The 19,755-nt window shown below is 44.3% G+C and overlaps 1 protein-coding gene across 1 annotated transcript in view; it reads left to right on the top strand.

Moving 5' to 3' along the window:
- The first annotated feature begins 242 nt into the window (after positions 1–242).
- MAP3K15 (mitogen-activated protein kinase kinase kinase 15) overlaps positions 243–19,755 on the top strand; it is a 147,942-nt gene continuing 128,429 nt past the window's right edge. Inside the window, 2 exon segments of the mRNA XM_049704772.1 lie at positions 243–554; positions 557–790. Coding sequence (XP_049560729.1) covers positions 452–554; positions 557–790 — 337 coding nt within the window. The 5' untranslated portion in view covers positions 243–451.

Here is a 19,755-nt window from a genome sequence, read left to right as displayed (position 1 = left end):
GCTGGCGCTTTGAAAGAGCTTTTACTCTGCTTGAAAAGCCTCAAATTGTTTTGAGGGAAAAAAATGGGACTCCTAAGGCTGGAGGGACGGCAACAACAGCAAAACCCTGAAATTCGTGAATCCGCCCTTCTTAGGGCGCTGCCCGGGGGAGGCGGCAGGGGGCGCCCGGCGGGCTCCTGCCCCGCCGCCCTTCCCGGACCTCCCCCCGCCCTCCGCTCGCCCTGACGTCCGAAGACCCCGCCCCTCCCTCCCGAGCCTTCAAAGGGCGCTCGGGGGCTGCGGGGCTGGAGCTTCTGCATGTAGCCGAGGGGCCCCGCCGTCGCCTGCCCGTCGCGGGGCCACCGGCGGGCGCTGGCTTCCCCAGCTCCCTTCCCGCGTCGCAGGAGCAGGTGCCACCGCCGCCGGCCACTCGCGCGGAGGTGGGACAAGGAATGGCGCGCAGGGACGCCACATGGAGAGCGGCGGCGGGGCTCCTCCGGCTGGGGAGCTTGGGGTGGCGGCCGAGTCCGCACAGTGCCCGCTGCCGCCGGGGGACGAGGGCGCGGCGGGGCCGGCGTGGCCGCTGGAGCTGGAGGCGAGGGCGAGGGCGGGGGCGGGCCGCGGCGGGCTCTGCGGGCCGTGTACGTGCGCAGCGAGAGCCCCCAGGGTGGCGCGGCCGGCGGCCCCGAGGCGGGGGCGCGGCGGTGCTTGCTGCGGGCCTGCGAGGCCGAGGGCGCCCACCTCACCTTCGTGCCCTTCGGGGAGCTCGACTTTGGGGAGACAGCCGTGCTCGACGCCTTCTACGACGCAGGTGAGGCGGTGTCCCCTTTCGCCCCCACCCCATTCCTCCCAGTTTTCCTTATCTTCGCCCACGCCACCGAAGCACCATCTCTTCCTCCCCATACTAGCACCAGCTGACTCTTTTTACAGGACCGCCCCACCTTTTGGGGAGGGCAGAGTAGGTAGCCTTGTACCCTTTACAGGTAAGAAAACAGAGGCCCCTGGCATTCATAGTTCTTTATTCTTCAGTTTTCTTAAACGTCAGATGATCCAAGAAACAGCCTGTAACCCAGTCGAGGCTGAGTTCCCCGCCCTCCACTAGTTATTCAACTGTTAGTTTCTCACTCCTGTGGGTCCCAACCCTGGCTACACGTTAGAATCACCTGTGGGAGCTTTTCAAACTCGTAATGCCCAGACTGTATCCCAGACCAATGATATCAGAATCTGAGGCCTCAGGATTGTCGAATGCTTCCCACATGATTCCATTTTGCAGTCAAGGGTGGGTAATGGTCTATTACAATGGGGGACGGGGGGAGGGGGCGTCTCTTAGAAATGCCCCGGTGTTCTTTTGCACACTTAACACAGATTGACAGTGGGGCTGTGCTCTACTACCAGTGTGACAGATATATTTTATCCTGTAGTGCACAAACATTCCCGGCTTCAGGATCTCCTCCGTTGCCGGAACGGGACACTCAGCTCACTGTAATAAGTGTGCCAGAAGAACCCAGCCTCAAATCAGTACTTTTGATTGGCACGAGTTCCTCCAGGTGTGGAACTGATTGTTGCTTGGCTGTTTTCCTTACCGAACCTTTGGAAGCTATGTGACAAGCCTCTGGCACTTGGGTGATATTCACAAGCATTGTGGGACAGTAGTTCACCTGGGAGACCCTGTGCCTTGGTTTCTCCACTGGTCAAACAGGAGTAACATGCCTGCCCTAACCCCAAAAGCTTGTGAGAAGGTAAATGGCGGCGGCCACACCGTGCTGATGAGATGGTAAGCTAGCTTTATTACCATCCATTCTTTGCCGGGATCTGTTTTCTGCAGAGCAAATCCTCCCCAGCTGGAAGCTGTTTAACAAGCTTGTTTAAACAAGTGGCTGCTGGGCCTCTGAAAACACTCCCTGGATGTTTCTGACCACTCAGAGTAGACTCTTCAGCACAACATCTTTTTTAGAAAAGTTGTTCAGGAGCCCATTTCACCTGGAACCACTCGGTTTTCTCGACTTCTGTTCATTCTCTGCTGAAAATGGAGTTTGAACAGACTCTTCTCTGAATGGTTAAATGTCCATTTGGCCATTAGGCACAGCTGTAACCTCCTGCCTGCTGGTGCCAACTCTGAAAATTGGCGTGCAGTGGCTTTGCTTCTCTGTGTGTGTGTGTGTGTGTGTGTGTGTGTGTGTAAAACAAGCCTTCGTTCTGGGTCCTCATTGCCTAGAATTTTCAGCTGCAGTATGTACCTCCTTTGGTTGGCCTCGGCCTGGTCTTGAATAAATCGTTTTTCAGTACATCATCATAACCAGTAAGTTCTTTTCATAGGTTTGACAAACAATATACGAAACTCCAAGAAGTCGGTTCATGGATTTAAACAGACACCACGCCCCCACCCCGGCTTCCTGATCTCTGCCATTCACAGCTTTTTGGTGTCTCCACCAAAAAGATATAAATCTGTCACTTTGGCTTTTTTGTAGAAGTTCTACAACCTTGCTCTCCAAGAACTGTTGAACTGTCCCAGGTGTGTTTCGGGCGGGGGGGGGGGATCATAGATGTGAAATTTAAGCACTTCCCATCTCCTGTTGTCATAATGAGTCAAGGCTGGGCTGGATCGTGTTTTCCATCTCCTTGTGCAGTTTTATGTGGTCCTTTGTGGGTCTGAATAGGAGGTTATGTGTCACCAGTGCCTGGGTGATTTGATGGGCTGCAGGAGAGCTATCAACCCATGCAAGGGGGCACGTGGGCGCTGTTGTGAAAGAAAACCGCCGTAAGCCATGAGGGCTGAGGAGCAGCTCATTGGCTTTTTTTTAAAAAAAAAATTATGGTAAAGTGTACGTAATATAAAATTTGCCGTTGAAACCATTTTTAAGTGTGGATTTCAGTCATTAAGTACAGTCGCACTGCTGTGCAGTCATCCCCACGATCCATTTCCAGAACTTTTTCATCATCCCAAACAGAATCTCTGTACTCGTTAATAACTTGCCATTCCTCACTCCCCCAGCCCCTGCTACCCACTGTGCTACCCTCTGTCTCTAGAATTTGACTCCTCTAGATGCCTCATGTGAGTGGAATCACACAGTATTTGTCTTTCTGTGACTGACTTATTTCACTTAGCGTGATGTCTTAGGCTATGGTGAATAATGCTGTAATGACCATGGTGGATAAATTTCTGTTCAAGTCTCTGCTTTCACATTTTTGGGTGTATACCGGGGACGTGGAATTACTGTGTCAAACGGTAATTCTATGTTTAATTTTTTGAGGGACGTTCTTTTTACTTTTAGCAGAGGTGGTGCTCATCTCTGTGGGCCTTTGGCCCATAGAAGGACCTGGTTTTTTGTTTGTTTCTTTTGGGTTTTTTGTTTGTTTGTTTGTTTTTAACATCCAGCGTCCATCCTCAAAGATGAGAGTCTCAAATTCAGTAAAGCTGTCAAATTCAGCAAGTGAGGGTCAATCACTTGGTTACTTCTAGGAGTTGGAGAACAAAACATTTCTCTCTTTTTTTGTTTTTTAGAAGAAACCGCCTTTTCTGAATATGCCTTGGCGCCTTTTGTTGAGGTGCCCATTTCTCTACTTGAACAGAATTCATAGTCACGACTTTAGCTAATGTACTGTGTGTGTTGGGTGTGTTTGCACAGAGCAGCCTCCTCTGCTTCCTCGGGTGCGTGCTGTGTCTCCCTCCTGGAGGTTCTCAGTGCTTGTGAATGTATGGAAAACTCGGACATCCTACAGGAAGGAAACCTGGGTAACTCTGTCTCATGCTTTCCCAAACATCTTGACCACAGAAACTGTTCTCCCAGGATGCTGTAGTTGAATACATTTATTGTGGTTATTGAGTTAGCTATTAACTGCTCCAGTGACAAGAACGGCCCCTTTGATCAGGACCTGGGACTCAGGTGAGCTTCCCATACCTGATGTGCCTGACTGCCTGCCCTCCCTCCTCTCTGAACCTCACATACCTGCTACTTTCCTGACTCGGGGACCCTGCTTCTGATTTTTTTCTTCAGCTATGTTCACAGTGATTTTAAACGTTGGGAGGTATTGCCACCTGCAACAAGAAATCCTTGCATTTCCTGAACATTGATTAAAAGACCAAGACATCAGTCTCCAGGTTAGTTACTTGACTTTGCTCTGTCCTGATGATTCCCCTTTTCTGGCAAGAGTCATTTGGAGGATACAAAGTGGCAGAGGTAGCTAGGTGGTCAGGAGGTTGATTCTCCTAGTTGTTGCTGGGAAGCAGGGACTACATTTTCCAGCACCCTTTGAGTCTATGTGGGCCATATAACTAGTTCTGGCCAATGAAATGTGAGTATTAGTCACGTCTATCACTTTGGGCCAAGGCGTTGGCATATCTGTAGATCTTCTCGTACTCTCTCATCCCTTTCTGTGGTCTCCGTGGGGCCCTTGGAGGCTGGCTGTAGAAGATGGCAGTAGCACATGATGGAAGGTACCTGGATCCCTGAACCACTCTTTTGAGGATAGCTGTAGGACCAGGATCATCCACTTTGGATTTTGCATAAGCAAGAGAGAAGCTTTTATTTAGTCAGGCTCCTAAGACTTGGGGGTGTTTTTTTTTTTTTTTCTTTTTTGCGTTACGCGGGCCTCTCGCTGTTGTGGCCTCTCCCGTTGCGGAGCACAGGCTCCGGACGCGCAGGCTCAGCGGCCATGGCTCACGGGCCCAGCCGCTCCGCGGCATGTGGGAACTTCCCGGACTGGGGCACGAACCCGTGTCCCCTGCATCGGCAGGCGGACCCTCAACCACTGCGCCACCAGGGAAGCCCTGGGGGTGGTTTTTATAGTGGTAAGAGAGTGCAACTTGGGTTATGAAAATATAGCCCAACTGCTAGAAAGTTGTCTCCTAGGGCATGCCTTTCCAAGAGAAAGTCAGGTCATGTGTCATCTCATGTAATGGACTGTCACTGGTAAAAATATATGCCAATCGTGGGGCCCCTCACTATGCTGCTGTGGGCCAAGAAAATGGAATGGAAATGCTTGGGCCATCAGGTTCATGCCAGCCATGGGAGGAGACATTCTAGCTTCTTCCCTGGTTTCGCTGGTTTTGGAGGCTAGGTAATTTTTTCCTTTTGTATTAAATGACACTGGAGTGATTCTGTTAGTTTTTATCCAACAGTAAGATTGGGATTTTTACAACAAAAAAGGATATATAATGGTTTAAAATAAGACCAGCTCTAGTTCCATTCTCTGCCCTTCATGGGGGTTGTGTCTCGCTTCACCTTCTATGATGTTACTCATGGATTCTTCGTTCGCTTGATGCGTTGTGTGGCATAGAGCGTGCCCACCAGGCTTCCGTAGAGTCTTCCACATTGCCTAATCTCCTTTGCAGTTAGCTGGGGTTCTTTTGACGAGTGCTGGCCAATGAAATGTGAACAGCATCAACAAGTGTCACTTTGAAAGCAACTGAGAGTTAGATGATACGCCGCCTCCATCTCTCTTTGCCTCTGTCGTGGCAAACTTGAAGGTTGTGTGTTCAAGATGGCAGTTAAGCCCCTGGAATTTGGGGGATTTGTCTGATGTGGCAGCATCGCGTAGCTCATCCTGACTAATACAGCTTGCTGTGCGTTCTGCTAGAAATGCCTGAATGTATCTCTCAGCTGACTTTAATGGGCTTAATCCACAGGTGCTTTGGCTCCTGCTTAAGAAAGAGACTTAGGGTCTTCCCCGGTGGTCCAGTGGCTAAGAATCCACACTCCCAATGCAGGGGGACCGGGTTCAGTCCCTGGTCAGGGAACTAGATCCCGCATGCTGCAACTGAAAAGGTTCCGCATGCTGCAGCTAAGACCCGGCACAGCCCAATAAATAAATAAATATTAGAAAAGAAAAGAGAGAGCGAGAGCGACTTAAAGGTGTCTTAAGACTTCTAATAATTTGGTGCATACCCTTTCCTCACCATTCTGGAAAATGCACGAAGTTCCAAGGAAGACAGTCCTGTGGACAGATGGCTGTGGTGGTCGTAGAATGCACGTTTGGTGTGCCACCTATACATGGTCAGGAGACTGGCCAAATCTATCCATATTTCCAGCAGAATGTAAGGGCAATAGTTAGACATTGCCTTCCCTTATGTAAGTAAACTTTGATGAGTGAAATCATCGATTTAGCAGTTCAAGTCAGAAACCTAGGAGTCATTCTTGACTCCACCCTGTCCCTCATGGCCAAATCCAGCCTGTTGCTTCCAAATGGTTTTCAAACCTGCTTCCCTTCTCTCTACCAGGGAAGTTTGCCTCTGTCATGGCAAACTTGAAGGTTGTGTGTTCAAGATGGCAGTGAAGCCCCTGAAATTTGGGGGATTTGTCTGATGTGTCAGCACAGCCTAGCTCATCCTGACTAATATAGCGTGCTGTGCATTCTGCTAGAAATGCCTGCCACCATCTTGGTCCAAGCATTGGCTTCTCTCACCCAGCTTACCGTCAGCAGCTTTGTAACTGGTCTTTCAAGGTTGGGCCAATCTCGGTGCATTCCAGTCCATGTCATCTGCTTAGAAGCCACCGTATCCTGGCACCCTCCACCACCTGGCAGTCCTCCTCTGCCCGAAGCTCCTTCAGCCTTCACATCTCAGGTCTTCACAGAAGCCTTCACGAACTTCTCCCGCCCCCCGTCAGTTGTACACACACTGTGGTTTTCTTTCCTAGCAAGTAACACAATTGCGATTAAATAATTATTGATTTAATGGTTGATCTTCTGCCAGACAGTGAACTCTTCAATGGCAGGGAACCAGATGCACTTTTCTTTGCTACACTTTGAGTGCTTCCTAGGAATATGTATCCAGCTCCTTTTTAGAATGACTCTCAGTGGACACAGATGACACTTGGTTTCTCCTGTCGAGATGAAGCAAAATTTGTTGGGCACCCTCAAAAGGAAATCAGAATGTGGTTTCCTATAGAAACCAAGGCGAAAATGGTGGCCAGGCATAGTGCGATTGTGATTTTATTAAAAAATAAGATACATCCTAACGACACATTTCTGGGTGGTACATATCTAATAGAAGAGACTAGAAGAGCTCACACCGGCCACACTGGAATGGAAACAGTGGTTTGGATTGTGTGCTGGGCAGACTGGTTCTTGTTGTTTGTCCACATGTTCTATAATGTTTATTTTCTATAATATAAATGTGATTTTATTTCAAGCAAGTGCAGTAGGAGATTAAAGATGGGGCTGTAAGTCAGAAGCCTTCTCCCACTTTTCCTCTCTCCCCGCCAGCCGGCTCAGGCAACAATGACTGTACATCCAGGGACCCGTGCACACGAGCCCCTGGCCGGACCTCAGCTGTCCTCTGCTGCACGTGGCTTCTGGCTTGCTCAGAGGGGCCCTTCCCTGAGCCTCCTTCCTTTTGAACCACTTTTACTGCTACTGACTCAGCATTGAGCCTGGAACTTTCCTCAACTTTTAGTCACGTGAACTGACTGATGAGAGAAGCATTGCACCAGTAGCATTGAATTGAGGCATTGCTGTTGGAGCCTTGAGTGCATACAGTGGGTAGATAGATATTTGTGGACTGGACCACTGCATTACTGGCTGTATATTATTTGTTATGCGGGAAAATGCATGTTCAGTTCCCAGTCGTCAACTTACAGACGTATTTTTGGAATACAAACCATAAACTATCTTTTAAAGCCTTCTGAGTATCAGGCTTTGAGATAGGTGCTGTTTAAATCCCGGTCAGACAGTGTAGGCGGGAGAGGACTGAACTCTTGAAAAGCAAGCTGGAAAGCTTGTTGTTTCCCAGTCCCTTGAACAGGTTTTGAGCTATTGGGTGTGACAGGGCTTGCCAAAAATGCCTGGCGGTTATAGGGGCTTGGTTGGTGGTGGGGAGTTGTAGAGCAGAAAGGAGTCAAGCGGCAGACCTTGGCAGGAAGCAGAGTTCACTCAGGAGCTGGGGCTGCGGGAGGGCAGCCCAGCGGCCAGGCAAAACTGGACACGGAGGGGCAGGGGGAGAGCGGGAGCATTCGATGTAAATGATTTTTTTCTTCAATTTTTTTATTATGGAAAATTTCAAGCATGTGCATTACGCAGCTTCAACAATTATTAATATTCTGCCATCTTTATTTCTTCTTGACCTCTCCCCACCCCATACTTGATTATACGTTTCAACATTGTTAGTGTAAAAATGTATATACATTGAAATGCACAAATCTTAGTTGTACAACCTTGAGAAACGGCTAAACCTAGGTAAGCAAATCCTATCACAATATAGTTTCTATCTGCCCAGAAAGTTGCCTTATGTCCCCTCCCACTCATTCCCCTTTCCACTCCCATTCCTGGCCCCGGGCGATGACTCTTATGCTTAGATTAGATTTGCCTTTTCTAGAGTTTTGTGTAAATGGACTCAGGCAGTGTGTACTCTTCAGTGTCGGGCTTCCTTCACTCAGCGTGACTTTTTTGAGATTCATCTGTACTGTTGCTGTTACCAGTAGCTTGTTCCTTTTTAATGCCAAGTACTATTCCATTGCGTGAATATATCACAGTTGGTTTAGCCATTCTCCTGTTGAAGGACGTTTGGGTTGTTCCCAGTTTGGGGCTATTATAAATCAAGCTACTGTGAACATTTGTGTGTAGGTCTTTTTAATGGCAAATGTTTTTTATTCCTCTCGGGTAAATACCTCGGAGTGGAATGGCTGGATCAAAGGGTAGGTGTATGTTAAACTATTAAAGAAACTTCTAAACTTTTTTTCAAAGTGGTACCATTTTATATTCCTAGCACCGATGCACCAAGAGTTCCCGTGGCTTCTTACCCTCACCAGCACTTTGTATTACTGAGCTTTTCTGTTTTGGCCCTGCTAGTTGGGGGGTGTGGTGGTTTCTCATTATGGTTTTAAGTCACCTTTCCCTGATGATCAGTGATGTTGAGCACCTTTTCATGTGCTGTTTAGCCATGCAGACACCTTCCTTTGTGAGATGTCTGTTCAAGCCATTTACCCGTTTAGTTGGGTTGTCATCTTATTATTGAATTAGAAGAGTTCTTTATGTATTCCGGATTCAAGTGCTTTGTCGGAAGTATATTTTGTGAACATTTGCTCCCAGACTGTGGCTTGCTTATTCATCTACTTGTGACATTTGATGAGCAGAAAATTTTAACTTTGATTAAATCTAATTTAGGCTCTTTTCCTGTTAAGTTTGCCTTCTGTGTCCTGTCTGAGAAATCTTTGCCTACGTCCAGGTTGTGGTTTTGAGGCTGCTCTTCTACGTGTTCTTCTGAAAGCTTTATAGTTTTAGCTTTTACATTGAGGGCTGTGATTCATCTCAAATTCAGTTTGACACAGGTGACTTTGGATAAACCAAGCCTGACACCTTGCTTTAAACATCCAGGAGATGGGTCTCGCCCCTGGATGAGTACTCCCAGGACTTGGAGTCTAGCTGGCAGGACCATGGCTGCCTCTCTTTCATCTCACCATCCACGAACGTGTATGAAATGCAGGTTGTCCTTTAGGCAAATTGCCTTTCTGCCTTCTGGAGTAAAAACTGACAAAACAGATCCGTGATGAAACTTTACCAGCATGTGTTCCATCATTGTATCCCACTGCGCCCAGCAATACGAGTGGCAGAGGGGAAAGGACATTGGCTTTACGGATCAGGTTTTAATTTCTGCCCTGTCATTTATAGGCTGTGTGACCCTGGATAACTTACTTAACATCTCTGACCCCCATTTAACAAACCTCTAGGTAGAGATTCAAGCAAGTGCCCTGAACTTAGTAAGTGCTCAGTAAATGTCAGTCCCCCATGTCTTTGCCTTCCTTTTGCTCCCAGCAATAAACACACCAGAACCTCAGTATGGAAGGAAATGTGCTCTGTGAAATAGTAAAGACTGGGGGCTCACATCCTTTGGACAATCATCCTGTTGTAGGGTCGTGTTATAGTTCTGCAGTTGGTTAAAAAAAATTTTTCCCCCTAAGTTTTGAGGTTGGAGATCCATGCTAACTCCATTCCTGGTCCTGTGCTGCAGAAAGGAGGTGAGAAGGCACAAAAGCCCGCTTTGTGATGAGCTCTTGGTTTTTCCTTCTAATTGAGGTATAGCATATATACGGGAAAGGGTACAGCCTTGTGTACTGCTCTGTGACTTTTCACAAACTGTACACACCATGTAACCCAGCACGTGGATCAAAAAAGACAAGTGAATGCCGACAGCACCTCAGAGTATGATCGCTTCTGTTTGCCAGCCGGGCCAGGAGTAACAACTATCTGTCTCTAGAGATTTGTTTATTCAGTATAATTGGAACCGTGTAATGCTGGTTCGTTGTGACTGTCTTCTTTCACTTAATGTGTTTTCAAGGTTCACCCATGCTGTGGTATGTATCGGTACTTCATTGCTTTCTTATTGCTGAATAGCATTTTGTTGTATGGATACACCACATTGTATTTTTCCATCCTTCCGTTGATGGGGTTATTTTCAGTTTGGGCTGTTGTGAATAATGCTACAAGTTTTTGTGTGGACTTGTGTTTGCATTTCTCTTGGGTATACACCTAGCAGTGGGATTTCTGGGTCATATGGTAACTCTAATGTTCTCTTAAAAGTTTTTTATTGTGATAAAGAAACACATCATAAAATTTACCATCTTAACTGTTTCTAAGTGTGCCTTTCAGTAGTGTGGTACATTCATATTGTTGTGTAACCAGTCTCCAGAACTCTTTCATCTTACAAAACGAGAACTCTGTACCCATTAAACCGCGATTCCCCACTCTGCCCTTCCCCCAGCTACCAGTAACCACCATTCTACTTTCTGTCTCTGAGTTTGACTACTCTAGGTACGTTTTGTAAGTGGAATCGTACAGTGTTCTGGGTGTGTGTGTGGCTGGCTTTTTTCATTTAGCATAATGTCCTCAAAGTTCATCCATGTTGTAGCATGTGTCAGAATTTCCTTCCTTTTTAAGGCTGAATAATATTCTGCTGTATGGATAGACCACATTTTGTTTATCCATTCATCCATTGATGGACACTTGGGTTGCATCCACCTTATATTTAACCTTTTGAGGAACTCCTTTCCAGAAAAATTTTCCAAAGCAGCTGCACCATTTTACATTCCCATCAGCAATGTGTGAGCGTTCCAATTTCACCACATCCTCACCAACACTTGTTATTTTCTGTCTTCCTTTTTTAAATTATAGCCATCCTAGTAGGTTTGAAGTGTTATCTCATTTTGGTTTTGATTTGAATTTCCTTGATGACTAAGGATGTTGAATGTCTTTTCATGTGGTTATTGACCATTTGTATATCTTTGCAGAAATGTCTATTCAAATCCTTTGTCCTTTTTTTCAGTTGGGCTATTTGACATCTTGTTGAGCTGTAAGAATCCTTTATATAATCTGGAGACATAATCCCTTGTCAGATACACGATTTGCAAATATTTTCTCCCGTTCGGTGATTTATCTTTTAACTTTCTTGATGCTGTTCTTTAATGCATGAGTTTTTAATTTTGAAGTCCAATTTATCTGTTTTTATCCCATCTGTGCTGTTTCCTCTAAGTTTTTTTAGTTTCTTATTTATCCTTTCAGTGTTTCTTTATGTCCGTTGTCAGCAAGCTACAACCTGCAAGCTGGCTGCCTTTATTTTGTAACTAAAGTTTTATTGGAACGCATCCATTCTCCTGTGGCCACTTTGGGGCTACAATGGTGGAGACTGTGTGGCCCACAGAGCCGAAAATATGTACTGTCTGGCATTCTTATTCTCCCTTTCTTACTTAAAAGGTACCAGACCAAATACAGTTTAGCCAGGACACCTTTCCAAATCAGAATATGGGAATCTTCCTTATTCTTCTTTATAGCTGAATAGTACTTCATTGGGTGGATGTATCATTGTTTATTCTACCAATACCTTTTTTACGGGACACCTGGATGTATAGTTTTTTGCTACTAAGCTGCGATGAATAACTTCATACATGGGCCATTTAATACATGTATGGGTGTATTTGTGATTAGGTAGCCCAAAGTGGTATTTGTGAATTAAAGAATAAATGCACCTGTAATTTTGGTAAACAGTGTCAGATTCCTATCTGTGGGTTATACCATTATCTTTCTTTACAGCCTCAGTAATAAAATAGGTTGCCAATATTTTAGACTCTTGTTAACCTGATGGTTGAGGGATGATATCTCAATTAGTTTTAGTTTGTATTTCTCTTACTCTGAGCGAAGTTGAGCAATTTCCCTTTTTTTCTGAGCGCTATCTATCTATAACCCTCCCCCCTTTTTTCCTATTGGTTTATGGGTCTTTGGGAGAGGGTCTTGATTTCTAGGAGATCTTTCTTTTTTATTAAAATAAATTTATTCATTTATTTTTGCGGCGAGTGGGGGCTACCCTTCGTTGCAGTGCATGGGCCTCTCATTGCGGTGGCTTCTCTCATTTGCGGAGCACGGGCTCTAGAGCACAGGCTCAGTAGTTGTGGTGCACGGGCTTAGTTGCTCCGCGGCATGTGGGATCTTCCCGGACCTGGGCTCAAACCCGTGTCCCCTGCATTGGCAGGCGGATTCCTAACCACTGTGCCACCAGGGAACTCCCTAGGAGATCTTTCTGCATTTGGGCCTAAACCCTTTGTCTTTTTTCTGTTGTTCAGACTGGATCATTTCCATTGAACCGTCTTTAATTTCACTGACCCTCTATCATCTCCATTCTTCTTGTGAGCCCCTCTAGTGAGTTTTTTCTTTTGCTTATAAAAATTTTCGTTCCTAAAAGTTTCATTTGGCTCTTTAGTTGTTAAGACTTTCTATTTTTTCCATTCTTTTCAGGAGTGTTTACCCTCAGTTCTTGGAGACTTTTTATAATAACTGCTTTAAAGTCATTGTCAGATAATTCTCATGTCTGGGTCATCTTGTCATTGGAGTCTGTCCATTGTCTTTTCTCATGTGAGTTGACATTTTCCTGCGTCTTTGAATGCCAAGTAATTGAGGAGCCTATCCTGAGCATTTTGAATATTATTTTATGAGATTCTGGCCCTTGTTTATATCCTATGGAGTCTGTTGATATTTTTGCTTTAGCAGGCAGTCGGCCTAGTTGTTTCAAGTTGCCAAGGTCCGTTTCAGTTGTGGTGTCAGTTCTGACTTCAAAGCCCTTTTAGTGCTGTTCAGCTTTGTGATTTCTCTGGTTAACTGGGGCTGCCTTTTCAGTCCTGTGGCCAGTTATTCCATTCGGCCTCACACTTCCCACAACTGGGCCCATGTCTGAGGCCAGGCATTCAGAAGGAGAAAAAAAAGCAATGGAGATTCACCGCCACCACCCTTGGGACCACAGCTCCTTCAACTAGAGCAAAAGATTCCCCTCTCGGAGTTCCAGGCACCTGTGGGCCCGCTCTGCCACTGACTGTCTCTACTGTCACCACTGCGGGATTGCAGGGGGCCTGGGGGTACAAGAGGACAAGGAAGAGGAAGACGTAGAGAATTCCCTCACTCTCTCTGAGCATTAGGAGGCCCCTTTCCTGCCTTTTTCTAGAGGGTTTCTCCTGATGCTCTCTGTGTCCGCACCTAACGCCCAGTTCTGGGTTTCAGGCTGCCTTTAGGCCAGGCTGGGGGAGACTGGGGGAAAATGTGGAACTGGCTGTCGATTTGGTGGTTCTCTGAAATCTAGTCGTCTTCTCCAGGCTGCTTGCTACCACTTACTTTTCACACTCCTAAAATAGCTATTCCATCCACTCTGTCTAGTTTTTATAGCTGCATTCATGGAGAAGACAGGGTGGGATGTATTTATTCCATCTTAACTTGGAACCAGAACTCGAACTTGTATCATTAAATTTTGAGGTGATTTTTTCATGCAGCAGTAGTAACCAGAATATAATAACATATCTCTGCATCTTACCAAGCTTACCAGTAAGCAAAAATAGCCTCAATGCCAGCTGCATTGTATCAGACCAGTTCTGTCCATACCTGATACTCTGTGTGACTGTTACGGTTGGGGGGCAAAAGAAATAGAATAAATGGAACAAAAGGAGATGGTTGACATGATAAAGGTGCTTGATTGTCCTCCAGTGTATCCCTCACAATTGGTTGTGAGCTGGGAGCAAAGACCATTTTGATGTTTAGAATGACCATTGGATTGTCGTTGGATCTCACAAGGCTAAAGTTTCAAGACTTGGTGGGTGGGTTCATTAAAAAACATGTACTCTGTCCTGAGAATGAAAACCTTGCATCCAAAATACTTGTTCTTGCTAAGTAATTTTTGTAAAGCCTGTGGCTAGTGAGGCATGCTTGATGCAGATCATAAGGTCTGCATATTCATTCTCAAAGAACCACCTAAGAAAAAGGAAATGGGTACATGGGGGGGAAAAAGGAAATTAGAAGGCTTAAAGAGAAAGAAAAATGGCCCCATATCTAGCAATGAGTCACCACCATCACCACCACCAAATGAACTCAGTTGCCCTCCACAGGCTGTGGGGATACACACCACTTGGGAAGCTTAGAGCGCAGAATGGGTGAAAACTCAGCAAAAGGCCCGGCACCTAGTGATGACCTTGAAGGAGCAGTTGATTTTGTTAAAAAGAAAGAGGGTATCGTTGAAGTAGATGTAAAAGCCAAGGGTCCTCTTGTGTTGACTGGTGGTCATTTTAATGAGACGATTAAGAGAACAAATTAAGAAATTTCCTACAATTTTGCCAGTATAAACAGGAAAGGTCAGCATTACCCTCATCACAGCGTGCAGTAGCAGTACATCAAGTTCTCCTTCTCTAAAGCTGCCCACATCTTGAAGGTGATGTATGACACAGAACTTTTGGAAGAGGAGGTCATTAGCTGCTGCTTAGAAAAGCCTTTAAGAAATATGTCGCAAAAAGTTTGCCAAAGAGAGTCATGTCAAAGCAGCTCCCTTTATAAAAGAGTGGAAGGAAGCTGCCGAAGGTGAAAGTATGAGGTAGTATAGTCAGAGGCTCCCAGGGAGCCCGGAGGCGAAACTGTGAAGTGTGACATCACGGATGATGATGACGATACTGTTACCATTTGAAGCGATGAATGCACCCTAGTTTGCAGTATAATGCTACACATTTTTTTTTCTCTTGTTAGTTGGAAGAGCAACATATACGTGACTTAAATTATGCTATACTTTATATCACAGATATTTCACTGTGAGTGGTCTGAAATTAAGCCCAGTGAATCCATTCACCTCTGTGAGTAAACATAGTTTGCTTATATATGGCATCTTTCTTTTGAAAAAACTGGTAAATGGACATATCTCAATCGTACTTATAAAGTATAAAAATGATTTATTTTTAGGTCATTCTTACCAAAAAAAAGATACTAGAAAGCAAAATATGGGGGACAGGATATAGTTCACTGATGTCCCCACTCTCCCCCAACCCCACTCCCAGTTGAAACTTAATACTCCAAGCAACTAGTACCCATCCCACGTGGCACTTGGTAAGGATTTGTTGACTTCCTGATGCTGAATTCGTAGGCTGTCTCCTCCACTTCACAGATTCTTTCCATTGACCTGCCCTCAAGTATGTTGGACTTGAGCAGCAGTGGATGAAGTAAGATCTAAATTCTGGTAGGAGTTACTAGAGGTGCCTCCTGTCCAGTAAATCTGGGCTCTGTTGTTTTTAGGTGGCTTTTAGATGGCCAGTGTTGCCATAAATCCAATCAGATTTTTTTTTTTTTTACAATGTCTGTAGTAGGAAAATTGTTCTAAAATCTAGTTGTTTTCATTTAGGCACAGCCAACCTTACTTATATTCATTATTTCTTATTTTCCACTGGGAGCAAGATAGGCTTACAGATAACCTGGAATATATTTAAGGACCGGCATGAGCCAGTACGGTCTCAGGATTACTATATGGTAAGTCATTTGCCATCATATCGTTTCACTGACGAATGCTTTGCTTTGGAAATCAGATACTTTTTTTTTCCTTTTTTTTTTTTTTGCGGTACGCGGGGCTCTCACTGTTGTGGCCTCTCCCGTTGCGGAGCACAGGCTCCGGCGCGCCGGCTCAGCGGCCATGGCTCACAGGCCCAGCCGCTCCGCAGCATGTGGGATCTTCCCGGACCGGGGCACAGACCCGTGTCCCCTGCATCGGCAGGTGGACTCTCAACCACTGCGCCACCAGGGAAGCCCGGAAATCAGATACTTTTAAACCACAGTAGAAAGTTTACTTACTTACTAAGTAAAAGTTTACTTTACTTACTAAGTAAAACTTAGTAAGTTTTACTTACTCCTTTTAAGACATTTCAATAAAATAATGTTCAAAAGTTTTTAATGAACTAAAATCCTATACATCATCCGTCTTTCTTGTTTTATATAAACATGTAGTGAGATCATTATAATTTATTCTTAAATTGTTTGTTTGAAGGACACTTTGCTTTTAAATTCAGATACTTTCCTGCTAAGAATAGATTTTAACCTTGGCTTTTTGCAGTCCCTGATGGCGTATCACTTCTTAAGGTTTGTCCAGCCAAGATAGGTAGAGGGTGTATGTGGCGTCCAAGGTCAAGGAGGATGGTTTAGTTTATGCAGGCTTTTCCCCTGAGACTGGCCTACGTCAGAGGGAACTAGAAGGTAATTAGAGCACAGGGTGCATTTGTCAATGAAAATCTGAATTTGACCTCTTCCTTTTTTTCTGTGATCTGTTTGCCTAAGATTGATAAATAAACTGTTTTGCCCTTCCCTCCCCTTGGTGGCTCAATTTCAGAAAGTGAGTCCAATAAGTAGTAAGTGTCATCTGGGCCCTGGGCAGCACAGGACTCTGCCATGCCCTAGCTATGGGACCTTGGGCGAATCTGTTACTCTCTCTGCTTCATTTCCCCACCTGCAAAGTAGAGCCAGTTACCAATGCTGCCTGCCTCACAGGGTGGTTCTAAAATTCAACCAAGATGTCTATGGAAGTGTTTTGTAAATGGCAGAGCAAGTGACTGCTGTGATGATTAAAGCTTTTAGGAAATTTATAGTCCCTTTAGGGAAAAAAAACCCTCAATTCTGCATATATAATAAAAATTCCAATCTGACATTTTATCATATTTATCATATTTATAATCTACTATATCATATTTATAATCTACTAACTTAGTGTCTTAAAAGTTCTAAAAGTAAGCTGGTCAAATATTGTGGTAGAAATTCTGCAAGCAAACTCAGTCAGTTGGCCCGAGTGACACATGTCGGACAAAAAGGTCAACTTTGGGTTTGAGGTGTTTTTACAATTGAACGTGAGTTACTTGGAATTTTTTTTTGAGTGGCAATATCAATCTGTCCTGTTTTTTAAAAAATTTTATTGAAGTATAGTTGATTTACAATGTTGTATTAATTTTAGGTGTACAGCAAAGTGATTCAGTTATACATATACATATATCAATTCTTTTTCAGATTCTTTTCTCACATCAGTTATCACAGAATATTGAGTAGAGTTTCCTGTGCTATACAGTATGTCCTTGTTGGTTATCTGTTTTATAGATATAGTAGCGTGTATATGTTAATCCCAATCTCTTAATTAATCATTTCCCCCACGTTTCCCCTTTTGTAACCGTAAGTTTGATTTCAAGATCTGTGAGTCTGTTTCTGTTTTGTAAAAAAGTTCATTTGTATCATTTTTAAAAATTAGATTCCACATATGAGTGATACCATATGCTGTTTGCCTTTCTCTTTCCTCACTTAGTATGATGATCTCTAGGTCCATCCATGTTGCTGCAAATGGCATTATTTCATTATTTTTCATGGCACGGTAACATTCCATTGTATATATGTACCACATCTTTTTAATTTTTGGCTGCATTGGGTCTTCGTTGCTGTGCAAGGGCTTTCTCTAGTTGCAACGAGCAGGGCCTACTCTTTGTTGAGGTGCGCAGGCTTCTCATTGTGGTGGCTTCTCTTGTTGAGGAGCACGGACTCTAGGCACGAGGGCTTCAGTAGTTGTGGCACACGGGCTCTAGAGTGCAGGCTCAGTAGTTGTGGTGCACGGGCTTAGTTGCTCTGCGGCATGTGGGATCTTCCAGGACCAAGGCTCAAACCCGTGTCCCCTGCATTGGCAGGTGGATTCTTAACCATTGTGCCACCAGGGGAGCCCACTACCACATCTTCTTTATCCATTCGTCTGTCAGTGGACATTTAGGTTGCTTCCATGTCTTGACCATTGTAAATAGTGCTGCAGTGAACACTGGGGTGTGTGTATCTTTTTGAATTATGGTTTTCTCCGGATATATGCCCAGGAGTGGGATTGCTGGATCATATGGTAGTTCTATTTTTAGGTTTTTAAGGAATCTCCATACTCTTCTCCATAGTGGTTTTACCAGTTTACATTCCTACCAACAATGTAGGAGGGTTCCCTTTTCTCCACACCCTCTCCAGCATTTATTGTTTGTAGACCTTTTGATGATGGCCACTCTGACCAGTCTGAGGTGATATATCTCATTGTAGTTTTGATTTGCATTTCTCTGAAAATTAGTGATGTTGAGCATCTTGTCACGTGGTTTTTGGCCATCTGTATATCTTCTTTGGAGAAATGTCTATTTAGATCTTCTGCCCATTTTCTGATTGGTTTTTTTTTTTTGACATAGAGCTGCATGAGCTGTTTGTATATTGTGGAGATTAATCCCTTGTCTGTCGCTTTGTTTGCAGATATTTTCTCCCATTCTGTGGGTTGTCTTTTCATTTTGAATATGGTTTCCTTTGCTGTACAGAAGCCTTTAAGTTTAATTCGGTCCCATTTGTTTATTTTTGTTTTTATTTTCAGTACTCTAGGAGGTGGTTCAAAAAACATATTGCTTAGATTTATGTCAGAGTGTTCTGCCTCTGTTTTCCTCTAAGAGTTTTATTGTGTCTAGCCGTACATTTAGGTCTTTGATCCATTTTGTTTATTTTTGTGTATGGTGTTAGAGTATGTTCTAATTTCATGCCTTTACATGTAGCTGTCCAGTTTTCCCAGCACCACTTATTGAAGAGATTGTCTTTTCTCCATTGTATGTTCCTGACTCGTTTGTCGTACATTAGTTGACCATAGGTGCGTGGGTTTATCTCTGGGCTTTCTATCCTGTTCCATTGATCTATATTTCTGTTTTCGTGCCAGTACCGTACTGTCTTGATTAATGTAGCTTCGTAGTCAGAAGTCAGGGAGCATGATTCCTCCAGCTCCGTTTTTCTTTCTCAAGATTGCTTTGGCTATTTGAGGTCTTTTGTGTTTCCATACAAATTGTGAAACTTTTTGTTCTAGTTCTGTGAAAAATGCCATTGGTAGTTTGATAAGGATTGCATTGAATTTGTAGATTGCTTTGGGTAGTAGAGTCATTTTCACAATGTTGATTCTTCCAATCCAAGAACATGGTATATCTCTCCATCTGTTGGTATCATCTTTAATTTCTTTCATCAGTGTCTTATACTTTTCTGCATACAGGTCTTTTGTCTCCTTAGGTAGGTTTATTCCTAGATATTTTATTCTTTTCGTTGCAGTGGTAAATGGGAGTGTTTTCTTGATTTCACTTTCAGATTTTTCATCCTTAGTGTATAGGAATGCCAGAGATTTCTGTGCATTAATTTTGTATCCTGCTACTTTACCAAATTCATTGATTAGCTCTAGTAGTTTTCTGGTAGCATCTTTAGGATTCTCTGTGTATAGTATCATGTCATCTGCAGTGACAGCTTTACTTTTTCTTTTCCGATTTGGATTCCTTTTATTTCTTTTTCTTCTCTGATTGCTGTGGCTGGAACTTCCAAAACTATGTTGAATAATAGTGGTGAGAGTGGGCAACCTTGTCTTGTTCCTGATCTTCGTGGAAATGCTTTCAGTTTTTCACCATTGAGGACGATGTTGGCTGTGGGTTTGTCATATATGGCCTTTATTATATTGAGGTAAGTTCCCTCTATGCCTACTTTCTGGAGGGTTTT

Source organism: Orcinus orca, chromosome X (genome assembly GCF_937001465.1).
Source record: "Orcinus orca chromosome X, mOrcOrc1.1, whole genome shotgun sequence".
Taxonomy (NCBI): domain Eukaryota; kingdom Metazoa; phylum Chordata; class Mammalia; order Artiodactyla; family Delphinidae; genus Orcinus; species Orcinus orca.
The sequence above is the reverse complement of the archived record's forward strand: the minus strand, read 5'-3'. Positions and strand labels throughout refer to the sequence as shown.